This window comes from Rousettus aegyptiacus, unplaced genomic scaffold, assembly GCF_014176215.1.
Source record: "Rousettus aegyptiacus isolate mRouAeg1 unplaced genomic scaffold, mRouAeg1.p scaffold_m13_p_13, whole genome shotgun sequence".
NCBI lineage: Eukaryota > Metazoa > Chordata > Mammalia > Chiroptera > Pteropodidae > Rousettus > Rousettus aegyptiacus.
Window position 1 is genome coordinate 23985320 of NW_023416288.1, and position 14533 is coordinate 23999852.

General features: G+C 33.6%; 1 protein-coding gene across 4 annotated transcripts in view; it reads right to left on the reverse strand.

Annotated features, from left to right (window-relative positions):
• The window catches only part of THSD7A (thrombospondin type 1 domain containing 7A), a 603286-nt gene that overhangs the window by 54500 nt on the left and 534253 nt on the right, over window positions 1-14533 (reverse strand). For all 4 annotated transcript variants that reach the window (XM_016160722.2, XM_016160721.2, XM_016160720.2 and 1 more), the window contains 2 exons: window positions 12218-12350; window positions 10904-11007 (listed from right to left, as the gene is read on the reverse strand). In XM_016160722.2, coding sequence (XP_016016208.2) covers window positions 10904-11007; window positions 12218-12350 — 237 coding nt within the window. The remainder of the gene's footprint in view (window positions 1-10903; window positions 11008-12217; window positions 12351-14533) is intronic.

Genomic DNA, 14533 nt, shown 5'->3' on the forward strand with positions numbered 1-14533 from the left:
TTATATACCTGAAGTACATAAAGTCTTTAGTACTTCAACTAGCTAAAAGGAATAAAAATGTGTAAAATTCCCATATCTGTTCCCAGAAACCCACTCAGTACTACACTCTCCTTATCTGAGATTTTAGACAGTGTACTTTGAATGAATTACTCATGCGATGTTATGCAAACAAGTAGCAACACAATCATTTGTACAATATATTGAAAATTTATCATACATCTCAACTTGTTTCCATTCTGACTTAGAGGAAATATAACAATTCAAACACAGGAATGCAATCTGAAATGAGCTTCCTGCTATTGGGGTGAGGTAAATATAAATGCTTGGAAAGGAAACCATCTGGTCTCTTAACTTTATAAATCTTAAAATATAATTTTTAAGACACTGAAAACAGACTTTTAACTGCAGAAAAGATTTATCCTATTAAGCATGGTTTCCTAGCACACCAAAAAGCAACATATACTCAGACAATTGTATCTGTATTTGCAGGTGGAGAATGTATGTCTTATGTATAACAATTACGTAAGTTCTCCTTTGGGCTGAGGTCTTGCTAGAAAGATGGGCCAAAACCATTCTGCCCTATGAATAATTCACCAGGAGGTCAGCAAATGTCAGAATAATTGTTGTAAAATTCCATATTTAACTTTCTGTTGATTATATCCAATTTTATTTATAATTTTATTTTATTTATATGAAGCACAGCAATTTTTATTTAAGTATCATGGCCAGGCTGCTTCCAGCAGAGTAAAAGCCTGGGGAATATCTATGTGACTAACTCGTGAGTTAGATGTAAATTGAGTCAGAGAAGCTCAGCCCATCATTACTGAGGAAATATTTGAAAGATAAATCAGAAAGCCAATTTCTTCAACAAATAAATGCTCTGAAAAAGGAAGCTAGAATTTTTAAATTCAAAATGACTTAAGAACTATTATAACCAAATGTAATGTGGAGAATTTCATGAACCCTGATTTGAACAAACTATAAACAGACATTCTTGAGACAAAGGGGGAAAATTAAACATGGTTTGAATATTTGATGATATTAAACTTATTGTTAATTTTGTTATTACAGTAATACTATTATTATGTTTAAAAAATAATTCAGTATTTATGGATGGTATATATCTTCTCTGGAAGTTGCTTTAAAATATCCTAGCAAAATCTTTTTAAGTGTGTGACAAGTGCCAGATGTCCAGTAATGTTAACTATTGAGGCTGAGGGAGTGAGGACATTATACTAGTACTCATATTATTCTTTTTATTTTTGTGTTTCTTTGAAATTTCCCATAAATTTAAAATTTTAAAAGATTAATAACTAGAATAAGCAAATAGAATAAGTAGAAAAGATTAATAAGTAGAATAAGTAGAATTAATAACTAGACTCAATTACAGAATGTTTTGATGTAAGCTGAATTTCGAGCTGTGTTTTAAACAGAAGAATAATAAAGGTTCCTGGAATGAGAGAGAGAAGATAACATTGATTTGAGCTAAAAGGACATGAATATCTGTGTTATGCACATATGAGCATGTAAATGGAAGGCTATGAAGTAAACCAATGTAGCTGCGAAGTAAATCTAATAAAATTCAGAATGTAGTTGCTCACCCTCATGTTGTTAAAAAAGAATAAAGCTCCCTTATTATTCAGGATGCAAAGAAAGAAATTCTACTGGTCTATGGGAATACCCTTCAGCATGTAAGACCATGTTGTCAATTCATTTGAATAATCAAAGTGAAATGAATTACTAGATCTAAAATGTGCACACAGAAGTTCATTACAGGAAATGGAATAAAATCAATGTCCAAGTACAGTGAAAGCCGTTGGATTATATGTAACAAAGAGTTCAAGGAGCTCTGAGACCCGATTTATTAAATCGAATGATATTACATGGTTTATTCCACAGCAAGTGTCTGGGTAGCACTAGAGATAGAATATGTTCAGCTCATTGAATGATTAGAAGAGTGATTTTTTTCTATACTCACGAAAAAATGGCAATAGTAAGAATGAATCATGTAGAAATGAAGAAGTAAAAGCTTAATGTGAGCAGGAGTTAGTTACCAAGAGACCTAACTGTGCTTAGAAGACCAAACCTATAAATAATGCAAGAGGGCTGCCTTGTTTACTAGGTGAATATAATGATCCTCATCTTTCTCTGCGTAAAAGAGATTTTCACTGACAAGTTTGCCAAATTACACTACCTAATTAAAGTTGTGAATGTAACTCTGGCAGAAAGGGAAAAAAAACGTACCTTTCTTTTTTATTGATCCTACATAGTTACCCATGATCCCTAGTCTCACTGATGTTCATAATACACATGAAAGTCCTTGTAGGAGGGTTTACTAGGAAATAAAATCAGCTCCCGTGGAGTAGTTCAGACTGAGGTCAGCCGGGTCCCTGACTGCAGTCTGGGGAGGGTTAACTAACTGCATAATAACAAATGGAGCATCAGAGGAATCGTCACAGACACATCACAGCGTTAAACTGATTTTATGAGCTACTTAAAAAAGAAAAATGCTAATAATCACTTCATGACAGGGCTCTCTGATAGAGATAAAAACAAAACCCAAACCCCCAAATCAAGTAGGATGCTAATATTCATAAGAAATTAGTAGAAACAATTTAAAAATGGAAAAAATTTAGGCATTTAAAATAATAGCTTATATAAATGAAGCATACAAAATGTATTGGGTGGTAACTTATAAATACGTTAGCCAAAAGAAGATTATAAAAATCATGTCTGGGCAAAATTTCATTAAAGCAAGCTCCTTTGCTTTTTTTTCTACTTTATTTTCCACTTCTGTTATTTTTCTTCTAAGAAAATCTCTAAGAATTAACAGATTACTGTGAGTTACTAAAATAAATTGGCCTAGATATTCTGGGCATAAACCCCATAATGCCTCTAAAATGTAATCTTTTAAAAAGGACAAAGTGAGCCAGAGTTTAAGCAAAAGAGTAATACCAAGGACAGCAATATAGTTCACATAAGCAATTTAAGAGTTTAAGCAAAAGAGTAATACCAAGGACAGCAATATAGTTCACATAAGCAATTTAAGATTCAAGCATATTTGCTCACGAAAAATAACAGCATAAATTATAGCTAAATACTTATATCCCACATTCTACAAATTTATTTAGATTTAATTTTGGTAGAGGGAGAATTATAACTTTCTCTTTTCTTTCTAGACTTTCTTTTTATAAACTTATTAACTAATAAGTGATATAGGGTGAGGACTCCAGGGCCAAGGAGGGTCCCTGCCATATAAAACAGATTGTCAAAGTTCTTTTTTTTTTTTTTTTTTTTTTTTTTTTTGTGGTCTAGATTTGTGAATACATCTGAATCATGCTGGCTTCCACATAAAGAGACTGATGTCAGATCTTAGTGACAGGTCGACATTATACTGGACGTTCATTGGCAGGCAAGGATGCAGAGGGGCTGGGGGGATTAGGGTAGGTAGGGTGGACCCTTGGGATTATTAACTCTAGTTCCTAGTTCTTTCTAATTTACAGAAAGTACACCTGGCAGGAGATGGCATGAAAGTCAACATAGAAATTAAGCAAGAGCAAATTTTAAATTATTTTTTATGAAATCTCAGTATCTAATCTATGATACTTTTGTTTCATACTCTTGCTATAAATATGTCAGAAAGTAACAAACACTGGAATAATATATCTATCTATATACATACATATGTATGTATATATATTTACATATATAGGTATATATACATATATATAAATATATATGAGTATACTCATTTTAACTAGTAGTGATTGACATTGCCCTTTGGGGCAGTCATAAAGAAAAAAATAAATAAATTGTCTAAAATTGTCATTATTTTGAGCCATGGATTTACTTTCTAATAAAAATGTAATGGTAACTAGCTGCAGCTATATTTCTAGCTTTCAATGATATTAGTCACTGATCAACCCATAATATAGACTTCTAAATGCCACTTGAACTGAAGAATGTAAGCAAAGAGAAAGGATAGTAGAAGTTACTATTCTATCTTTTAATTAAAAGTTTATACACAAGTGACTCAAATAGTATGAAACAAATATAAGCTGTCTATTCACTTAAAAATTAAATACAACGTAGACATATTTTCACGTTATTTGCATTTCTTTCATTGACAATAATAAGGGAAAGATGCTTATTTCAAAGGCCCTCTAAAATTTTTCTATGATTCAAAAATGATTCAAATTTTAAAATATCTTTCTCTTCTTTCTTTTTTAATTCTTACACCATTAGATAAAATTTCCTGGAATATACCATTGTCAATATCCAAAGCCTTGCCGAGATACTTCATTACTCCTAATTTCCTATTGAAAAAATTCCCCTCTCCCTCTCTGTCCTCCTCCTTCTCCTTCTTCTGGTATTCGAATACTTCTGGAGGTATTCAAATGATCCAGAATCTGGCCCCTAGTCTCTAATTTGCTCAAAGGCACTCTAGGCAAACTGGTCATTGCATTGTTCCTCAAACAGATTTTAGTTCCTGCCTTTTCTGCTTGAGTCATCCTATATTTAAATGCCATTTTCTCTGTACCTTTGCCCTATCAACGGTCACTACTTTTTGTCTTTTTCAATTATTTAGTGATTATTGTGTATATACGCTACTAATATGTTATTAATATGCTTGAAATCTAAATCATGTATACCTATAGTATATTTTCTACTATAAAAAATAAACTGAAACTATTTGTTATATGCTTTTATTCTCTCCACAGGCTTGGCCCAGTACCATGCAGTCCATATGAAACATATGACATGTATTCAATAAATATTTATTTTATTTTATTTTATTTTATGAATGAATTCTACTGAATAATATCCAGAAAGTTTAAATTGGCTTATAGGGACTGGTATTATCCTGTTTTCACAGCTTTCTGATGGATTATTAAGAAATTTATAGTTCTGTATACTGGGATAGGAATTTTACTTAAAGACACTGATACATCATTATTACCATGGACTGAATTGTGTCTCCCCAATCTCAACCACCACTATTCATATGTTGAAGCCCTACCCTCTAACATGATATATTTGGTGATGGAGCCTTTGAGAGGTAATTAGGCTTAGATGAGTTCATGAGGATGGTGTCTTCATGACGGGATTACTGCCCTTATAAGAAGAGACCAGAGAGCTTGTTCTTTCTCTTCACCATGTGAGGTTACAGCAAGCCAGGAAGAGACATCTCACCAGGAGTCAAACTGGCCTGCACCTGGGTCTTGGTCTGTCCGGCCTCCAGAACTGTGAGAAGCAAATTTCTATTGCTTAAGCCTCCCAGTCTATAGTTATTTTGTTATAGCAGCACAAGCAGACTAATATAACTATTAACACAGAGTTTTAAGGATTTATTCAACAAAATATTTCTAATGTTTCTATAGAAATACTCCATGAACTTAAGGAAAATGTCCTGTTTGTAGCAGATCAGCTAATCCAATTTACAGAAAATCGAGCAAAAATGTCAGCGATTCCGGTAATGATTGATATAAAATTTTATAGTACTTTGCCTTCTAAAATAATAGTTCAGAAAGCACTTTCACATAGTTTTGAAATATGTAGAATGTAGACTTGGGCGATACTGCACTTACTTGAAGTGGCATCTCGCGATATTCTTAACACCTATGTTATTTGAATTCTTTTCTGGGTGAGGCTGAGTTTCGTTAATTTGCTTTCCAGTGGGTGTCAGTACTGAGATAGTAAGCAGTTACAGTGAGTTACTTGTCAAAGAGACTCTGGGAATATAATTGCTTTCCAAATCCTTTGAAATGCCTCACCATAAATGATTTTTACAACTGGAACTCTTATACTATTAAAATTATTAATAGTAAAAATGAAAGTCTGTCTATAATGGCTACTTTTTTGTTAATAGGTGGTGTAAGTAGGTGCAGGTGACTGAATGACCTAGAATGGCTGGTTAGTAAACTGGTAAAAGAGAACTTTGTGTAACTTTTTTTTTTTTTTTTACTTATATGAAAGGCTCAAGTCATTTGAGAAAAACTGAATCATAATAGGTGACCTTGTAAGCAGTCTATCGAGTGGTGCATATTCTATGAGACACATATATTCTTTCCTCTCCATGCATACTTAGTAAATTAACTTTTGATGTCCAATTTTTGGGTATGATTTATCATCTTCTAGACAGGAAAATTATGAGGACACTGTCCCTTGTCTTCCTTATCTCATATATTATCTGGTTTCACCTTTAACTCTTCGTAATTTTTTCTTACTACTAAACTTTTTAGAGTCAAAATTTTATTCCTAAATTCCCCAAAGAATGCAGCAATTTCATTGTAAAGGCATTTATTTTCTTCTGTGACAGTTAAAATCCACTGCTCTTATAATACTAAAATACTTCCTTTATTGATGAATTGAATTTGAAAACTTTTCCCCAGGGTGACCCGATAAACTTCTAGGATTTTCTAATCTAATAAGGTAATCACTATTCAGTACTATTAAAAATTGTGACTATAGCATGGCTTTAGAATTTAGGCCAGGGGTCAGCAATCATTTTCTATAAGGGGTTAGATAATAAGTATTTTTAGCCACATAGTTTCTGTAACAACTACAGTCATCCCTAGGTATCTGCAGAGACTGGTTGAAGGACTCTCTGCAAATACCAAAATCCATAGATGCCCAAGTCCCTTATATAAAATGGTGTAATATTTGCATATAATGTATGCATATATTCCCATATACTTTAAATCATCTCTAGATTACTTATAACACCTTATACAATGTAAATGCTATGTAAATAGTTGTAATGCTATATTGTTCAGAGAATAATGATAAGAAAAAAAAGTGTACATGTTCAGTACAGATGCGATCATTGCAGGTATAACCACACAGTACCCAACAGCAATGACATAACATTTTTTTGGGGGGGGGGTATTTTACATTGCAGTTAGTTGAATCTGCAAATAAGGAATCTGAGGACACAGCAGGCCGATGGTACTCAACTTTACCTTGTGTCATAAAAGCAGCCATAGGCAATGGGTGTGGCTATGTTTTTATAAAATAATTACAAAATCCAGGCTGTAGGTTGGATTTGGTGCACAGACAATTGTTTGCTGACCACTGGTCTAGACAAATAATTTAAAATAGCCATGCAATAAAATTTCTACCTTTAGAATCACAGAATGGTAAAGTTAGCTATCTTTTATTTTACTTCATATGGTGTCATTTCTGCCACGAGCAAGAAAATAGTACTTTAAAGTTAATACCAGTTAAGTTCTTTAGGTTAAAAAGAAATGTTTAAAAAGAGTCTTCATATGCAAACAAGTTAGAGAAAAAAATCTATTAATGACAAAACACAATAACTTCTTTTCTACAGTATATATTGTATTTTAGAGATCTTAGCTTCTCCTATGGTTTTATTAAATTCCTTTATAAAAAAGTTACCCAAATTTTTGTCTGCTGTCTTAAGCTATCTCAATAGCTACAGTTTTACATTTCAAGTGCATACTTGGATATTTCTAATTGGCTCCCCAACCATCACCTCTAATGCACAATATACAAAATACACTTTCTAAAATCAGCTCTACTTTCAGATGTAGGAATTTTCAGCAATATTATTCTCAAGCTAAAAATATTGGAGTTAAAGAATCATATTATCACCTTTGTCCTGTTTATTCTATTTCTGCTACTATTGTCTGCCACTAAGTCCTAAAATTATTTTCCTTTATTATATGCTGAAAATCCATTTATTTTTGTCCAGTCCCACCAATGTGGTTCTAGTTTGAGCCTCTATTATTTCATCCTTGCATTGTTACAACACCATACTAGCTGGCGTCTAATTTATTCTGTATACACTGACAGATAAAACACTGCTTTCATCAGGTGCTTGCTCTTACCACTTATTGAACAAGGTCTAAAATACTAATCCTGACATTTATAGCACTCTACAAAATTACCCCAGGCTCCAGCTCACATCTTCTGAGCTTCCATCTACCCACTTTTTTGTGAACACATTTAATGTTTTTGTTTTTCTTATGTCAAATGCTTAGCTTATAGACTTGATCTTATTTTGTATTCCCTTTTTCCTTTTGACTCTTTCTAATATTTTGGTATAAGTAAAGCTCATCCTCTAGGTCTTTATTAAGATCTTTTGCTTCAAATTATTGCTTTTGCAATGGATCAGCTTTAGTCTTTAACTCATACATGTTGGGTGATGTTACCTACAATCTCACTTCTCTAACCAAATGTAAGCTCCCTGGCTTGAACATTCTTTTTTTCTCAGAACTCATGGCTTGTTCTACAGTCTTCTGAACACAATCACAGTTGAATGAATAACTGAAATTAGAAAGTCTGATGCATTGGAGAGGATGGGGGTAGCATCTGCAGTCTTTGCTGGTTGATGCTAATCCTTACTACACAGTTATTTTAATCATTAACAAATAGCACAAGTTGGTACTTTTTAAATCTCTGACCAGATAATGACAAAGATGAAAACAGCAAGAATCTGACAGGTTATTCATGCAGAGTTCTAAAAATAGCCCTGATCATCAAAAGAAGAAAATTTTGCCTTTTTGTCATTAGAAAAAGATATTTCTACACTCTTGATTCTCCCCATTTCATATTACTGTAGAAACATAGGCTCTAAGAAAAAAAAATTAATTTGCCAAGGCAACAAAGAAAAAGATCATCTTCCTGTGGAAGCTAGGGGAGTTCTTAGTATAGTTATGCACAATTGGCTTTCTCTTTTCGGATATCCTGAAAATAGAAAAGATTGCTGACAAGTATTCCAAGATTAGAAATCATTATTTAAGTACAGGATGAGGAAGAGGAACCAGTAATAGGAAACCAAGAATGAAACAATCAGAAGGGGAGGAGAAAGTAGCACCAAAGAAGCCGAAGACTCCTTTTGTAGTGAGAACAGGTCACAGAATTAGCTACCACAGAACAGTCACCCAGAACGAAGAACCAGAATGAAGAAGGAATGGAAGTTTTCAGATTTGGAAATGAAAAAATTAGTAGTAATCATAGAAGGAACAGTTTTTAGACAGACTTTGTGTCAAGAAACAAAGGACCCATGTTGATATTGTTGCTTTTACGACTACTATGACTTATGTGTATACTCGTTGGGACTATGGTCTAAAAGGAAGGGGAAAGGATTTAACATTTAATAAAAACTTAATATGTGCAAAGCACTGTGAGGATCATTATGTTCTCAGCCTCAAGGGGAAGAAATAAATGAACCAGGGTTCTGCAGTTGTTAAGTAATAGAGTTTGGAACTGAAGTTGTTTTCACACTTGTGCTGCTCTCGTCATATCTCGGATTTCCTCCAGTAGCAGTCTATAAAAATATGGCTTTCATCTGCTTTACCTAATTTTGTTTCACACTTGGATCCCTTGGTATTGTCTGTGCAAAGATTGTAGAATATGAAAATTAGAATAATATGAAAATTAGAATAATCCTGGAAGATTATTTAGTCCAAACCTCTTTACCCTTTTCCCCCTTAAACAAATTGAGACCCAGAAAGAGGAAGTAATGAATAAGACTCACACTGTCTTAGTGAACGAGTAAGGACTAATACTTGGGTTTCCTGATTTCCAAACTCATACCTGTTTTCATTATAAACTCCATGTAGGGTCCAAATTACATGCAAATGTATGCTTGGTTCAAGGAGGAATTAGCTGGGCACGACAAGAAATTCTCATATAACTCAATATCTTGATGAATTGGTTTGAAATGGGGAGAATGACTTTCAATTCTAAACAGCTAAGTCTCTATAACTGTAAAAGGAGACAATTATTTTTTAGCTAAAGCTGATGGTGGAGGATACATAATGAAAATTAAGCATATAAAATTAAATCCTAAAAATTATGAGGTAGTTAACATTATTTGTAAACTAAATTTTATGTTTTAAATGAAGACTTCTAAGATGATTATAAAAATAGAATAATTTTACAAAAAAAGAAACTTTTTTTCTCAAATTAGAAAAGCAATCTTTTTACTGTGAAGTAAAAGGGGTCCCAGGTCATATTAGCAAAAGCTTTAATTCTATTCTGTACGTTCAGACATTTGTATCACCATCAAATACATAACTACAAATGAGGGGGAAAAAATGTTTTTACGATTTAAAGAGAGGTGGCTGTGTATTTGATTATATATTCGGCTACATTTTAAGTGTGTAGCAGGAACTACAGGCTGAAAGTCAATATGAGTAAAAATAATCATGTACTCTCCAAAGACTAAATTTGCTAATACATAAGTAACATGTTTCAAAGCCTGGAATGTAAGTATTATTTGTAATATCCGGTAAATAATCATGGTAAGTTGGTAACATTTCCATCATTTATTCCTGCAAAATTTCATGTTATCTAGTGGTGCAGACAGATTGTAGTCCACATATGGCAGGGTTTGAGTACATAAATCTGCCATTTAAAAATCAGTACTGGATATGAATGGAACCGGGGACAGCCATGGCAATGTTAGGAATGTCACTGCTGAGAATTTCTGGGAAAGTTAACCAATTATATCACATTATGCGCATGCATGTATACAATGCACATGAGTAAGGATGTAAGAACCTCATTGATTGTTAAGGTGAATAGTAAAGTGTTATGGAATACCGTGATCCAAAACTAACAATAACGACAAAAACAAGCCACGGTGTACCATCTAGGTCATAACCCTCTCAAGAGCATGATTATCTTCTAGATATGAATGAGGAAAAAATTCGACCAGAGGAGTTATGGGCTAATGTCAAAGGACAAAGGACACAATTTAAAAAGACAAGTTTCCATGTACTGGTGTTAGGTAGATTGGGTAGTAGCAGATTCATATTTGCTCTGCTCTGTTGGTTAAGCATGGCATTGAAGTGACAACTTCAGTAAGCTCGTGGTTAAGTTAGAAATGTTGAAGAATTGAAAAGCAAATGGACTGTGGAATGAAGCCTCCCACCTCTTGCCTGTCGTCCGGGCCCACAGCCTTCCTGCGCTCCAGGGCTGTCCTGCCGCACACTCCAAGGGACTAACTGGCACCTGCGCCATTTGTGAGTCTTCCACCTACAAGAAAAGAACAGAAGCCTCATGGAAAGGAAGCAAACATGCCAGGCAAATCACAGAGTTATGGAGGCATGGAAATATGACTTTGACTACTGCAAACGGAAATTCGTTTGACAGTGCTTAGTCCTATCTAAATTTAATTTTGATCTCCATCAAGGCATTATAAAAAGCAGAATTAAATTTAAAAAAGTACTACCTATGGCAGTGGAGACATCATCATTGTTAAGTTCTATAAGAATAAGCCCCACAGATAGCATTTAGCCTCTTTAATGTAGGACTACCAGCAGGCGTACCAGATAGTAGATGCATTCTATTTAAATAAGGTATATTCATTTTATATTCAAGTTGTAAAACTGCAATCAAATCATGAGCCTTTTGTATAGTGTTCTTTTGGTTAGTATAATAAGGGTAACTCAGAAACTGCAATTATAATACACTTTACAAAAACAAATCCTCCAAATGAATATGTTTGGGGTAACAGTTGTCAATGTTCATCCTGTAAACATGCAATTACACTACTTGTCATCTCAGAATTAAATACAGATAAATTAAGATGGCAAATTTGCCATCAATCTCATCTTAAATTATTTTGTGATCGCACATTCCATCAATTGGTGCTATCATATTTCACTTGCTGTCAGGATCGCAATTATCTACCACAATCAAGTTTCAATCAGGTACTTTCTTTTAATAGTTCTGCGGAAAAATTTCTCCAATAATTATCAAGATGATGATATACAACTTCGATAACCTTAATTTTCTTTGAAGTGTCCACCAATGAACAGAGGAAACATCTTATTTGTGTCACTGAGATAAAGATGTCATTCAGGAGCCAGGATGCCAGCACTGAGGAGGAACAGGTGCTCTTTGGAGCCAAGGCAGGAATGCTTACGCGAGCCCTCTAAGTGAAAAGAGCTACTTCCTAAAGCATATGTTTCATAATTATTACCCACTTTTCTGCATTCCTTATAGTTGATGCCAACATAAGAATTATCCTCTACCTCCCACAGCTAAAATACAGTTTGGAAATTTCACAAGTAATCATCTCCCTGGAGATAATTTCAGTGGGAGAGCAGCTCTTTTAAAAAGGCAAGAGATGGCACATACAGCCATAAACATCTCGAACTCCAGTGAGCCTGTGAGACGGGGTTGGACTTGAAGTATTTTGCTCAATGCACTGCTCACAATGCCTTTTCTTTGACTCTATTACCTGTAGCTCTGGCACATTTGAGGGGCCTCACAGGCCTTCTCTTCATAGAGAGGGTCCACACAGTCCCGGCCTCCACTGGCTGGCAGCTGAATGATGACTCGGTGCCGAGACTGCTTCTTGACTCCGGAATCCCCTGGAATGAGGCAGCTTTTTAACCTCTGTGCTCTGCACTGATAAAAGAACCTCCAAATACCATCCTGTCTGAAGAAATTATATTGCCTCCAGCTACACGTGCTTTGACATATCTGAACGAGAGGTCTCATCTAGTCTAATCATTTCCTAAATTCTCCCAAAAACTGCTTGTATTGAAAACTCAATCAATTTATATTTTAAAATGTGAAGAATGGAGAAAACTGTGCCACAGTCAACTAGCCTTCCTAATGCACAGCTGCAAAGTAATTGCTGTTTTGTATATTTCTTTCCCCTTGAGAAATATGACAGAGCTAATTAATTTATTTCCCTCTACCTTAAGTTTATTTTCATGCCATTTCACATAGCCCTATTTGCCACATGGGACTCATACACATCTAATGAATCTTTCTTAAGAGAACATATTCCATGTTTTAATGTGAAATTTTATTTCTTTGTTATTCACTTAATTTGAAATGCATAACTCGTAAATTATTCTAGTCATTTATTATTCATGTTAAACAGTCTAAGATCTTCAATTCAGGTCACATTCTAAATATCAGGGCTGGAAGTAGTGAAATGAAAGTCATTTCCTAAAGGCAGAATTTTTCGAGAAGCATTTGAAATGGTGATAATCACAGTAAGTAAATAACTTCACATTATTCTATAAAAACAATGGAAATAATTAAGATTTACTTTCAATGGAGATATTCACTTGACAGTATTATTGATATAAAGATGTTCAAAATTTTTTAGTATTAGAAACAGATAATGTATAAGACTTGTCAACTTTAATAAAATATATTCCAACTTACAACATATACACTTTAAAAATGAATAGCCCCATGGCACAATTTCACTTACAAAAGAATTCTCTAAAGAATTATTTTAATAGAGTTCTCATGATGCATTTATATATATATATGTGTGTGTATGTATATATATATACATATATATATATTTTTGCAAGATCATGAAATATTTGATATGTAGACTACAGGAACAGAGAAATTTAGAAGGGTTAGCAGCTCCTAACAATGAAAACTTACTCAGAAATAAAATGAAACATTCTTAAAGCATTAGTAAAAAAATATGATTTGACAATTAGAACTTTCCAATAATGAAACATCCTTTCTCATGAAGTCAGGGTATCCCTCAACATGGTGGGGCAACTGACCCCCAGCAATGTGGATTGGAAATTTCTATGTTAGATGGGAAAATAGATTGGATTAGTGACTCCTAGATAAGAGAATTTATTAAAACAAAAACAAAAACATATTTCTCAACCAATTGCCTGAACCACTAAATCAGAATCTTTGGGAGCTGGGTTTGAGAATCCAATTTTTACAAGCTTGTCAGAGAAATGTGATGAATAGCTAGATTTATGATCTATTAGAATAGATAACATTAAATGTTTTGTCCCAATTTCAGATTTTAGGGTTCACATGTAACTTTTTACATTATTCCCATTGTGGGGAAACCTGTATTGTTAATGCTTGTATTAACTGTTCTAATGAATAATTAGAATACTACAGATAACGGAGTCGGGAATTAGGGACTGGAGGTAGTGAGTAGCAAGACCTAAAGCATTTGAAAATATTGTCCTGGACATTTTTTTAAAAATATATTTTAACGGTAGTAGTTTAAATGCTAGCTACAAGTTTTACATATTAAATATCTTTTATCTAAGAAAGATCTAAGAAGTGCCAACAGTACTTTTAATAAAATTGCTAACGTAGTATCCATCCATTATATTGTCTAATGACCCCTATTTTAAGGCCCAGGTGATAAAGTCCTCTAAAAATTTAGAGCTAGGGAAAATTTTGTTTCCCATGACAATGTGTTAAGAATCTACTGTGCTTCTATTTTTTGCTTTGTTCACCAGAATCTCAGAGCTAATTTTCTTCTCAATTGCAGGAGCTTATATTAACTCTGATTTTATAGTAAAATTTTTCTCTTCCTCTCCCCTTTCCCTACTCCCATTTACTATTTGACTCCACCCTTCTTTTATGCTTTCTATTATTTTTCTTTTGTTTTGTGTTTATAATTTGTTATTAATCTTTTCAAAAGAGTACATAAACTAAATGACCATTCTTATACTTTGTTTAGCATTTGGCAAAGGAGGGAGGCTTTTGTTTTGTAACAGGGAGAAGAAAAAACAAGCGCAGAGGAGCAGGTCTTTGTTTC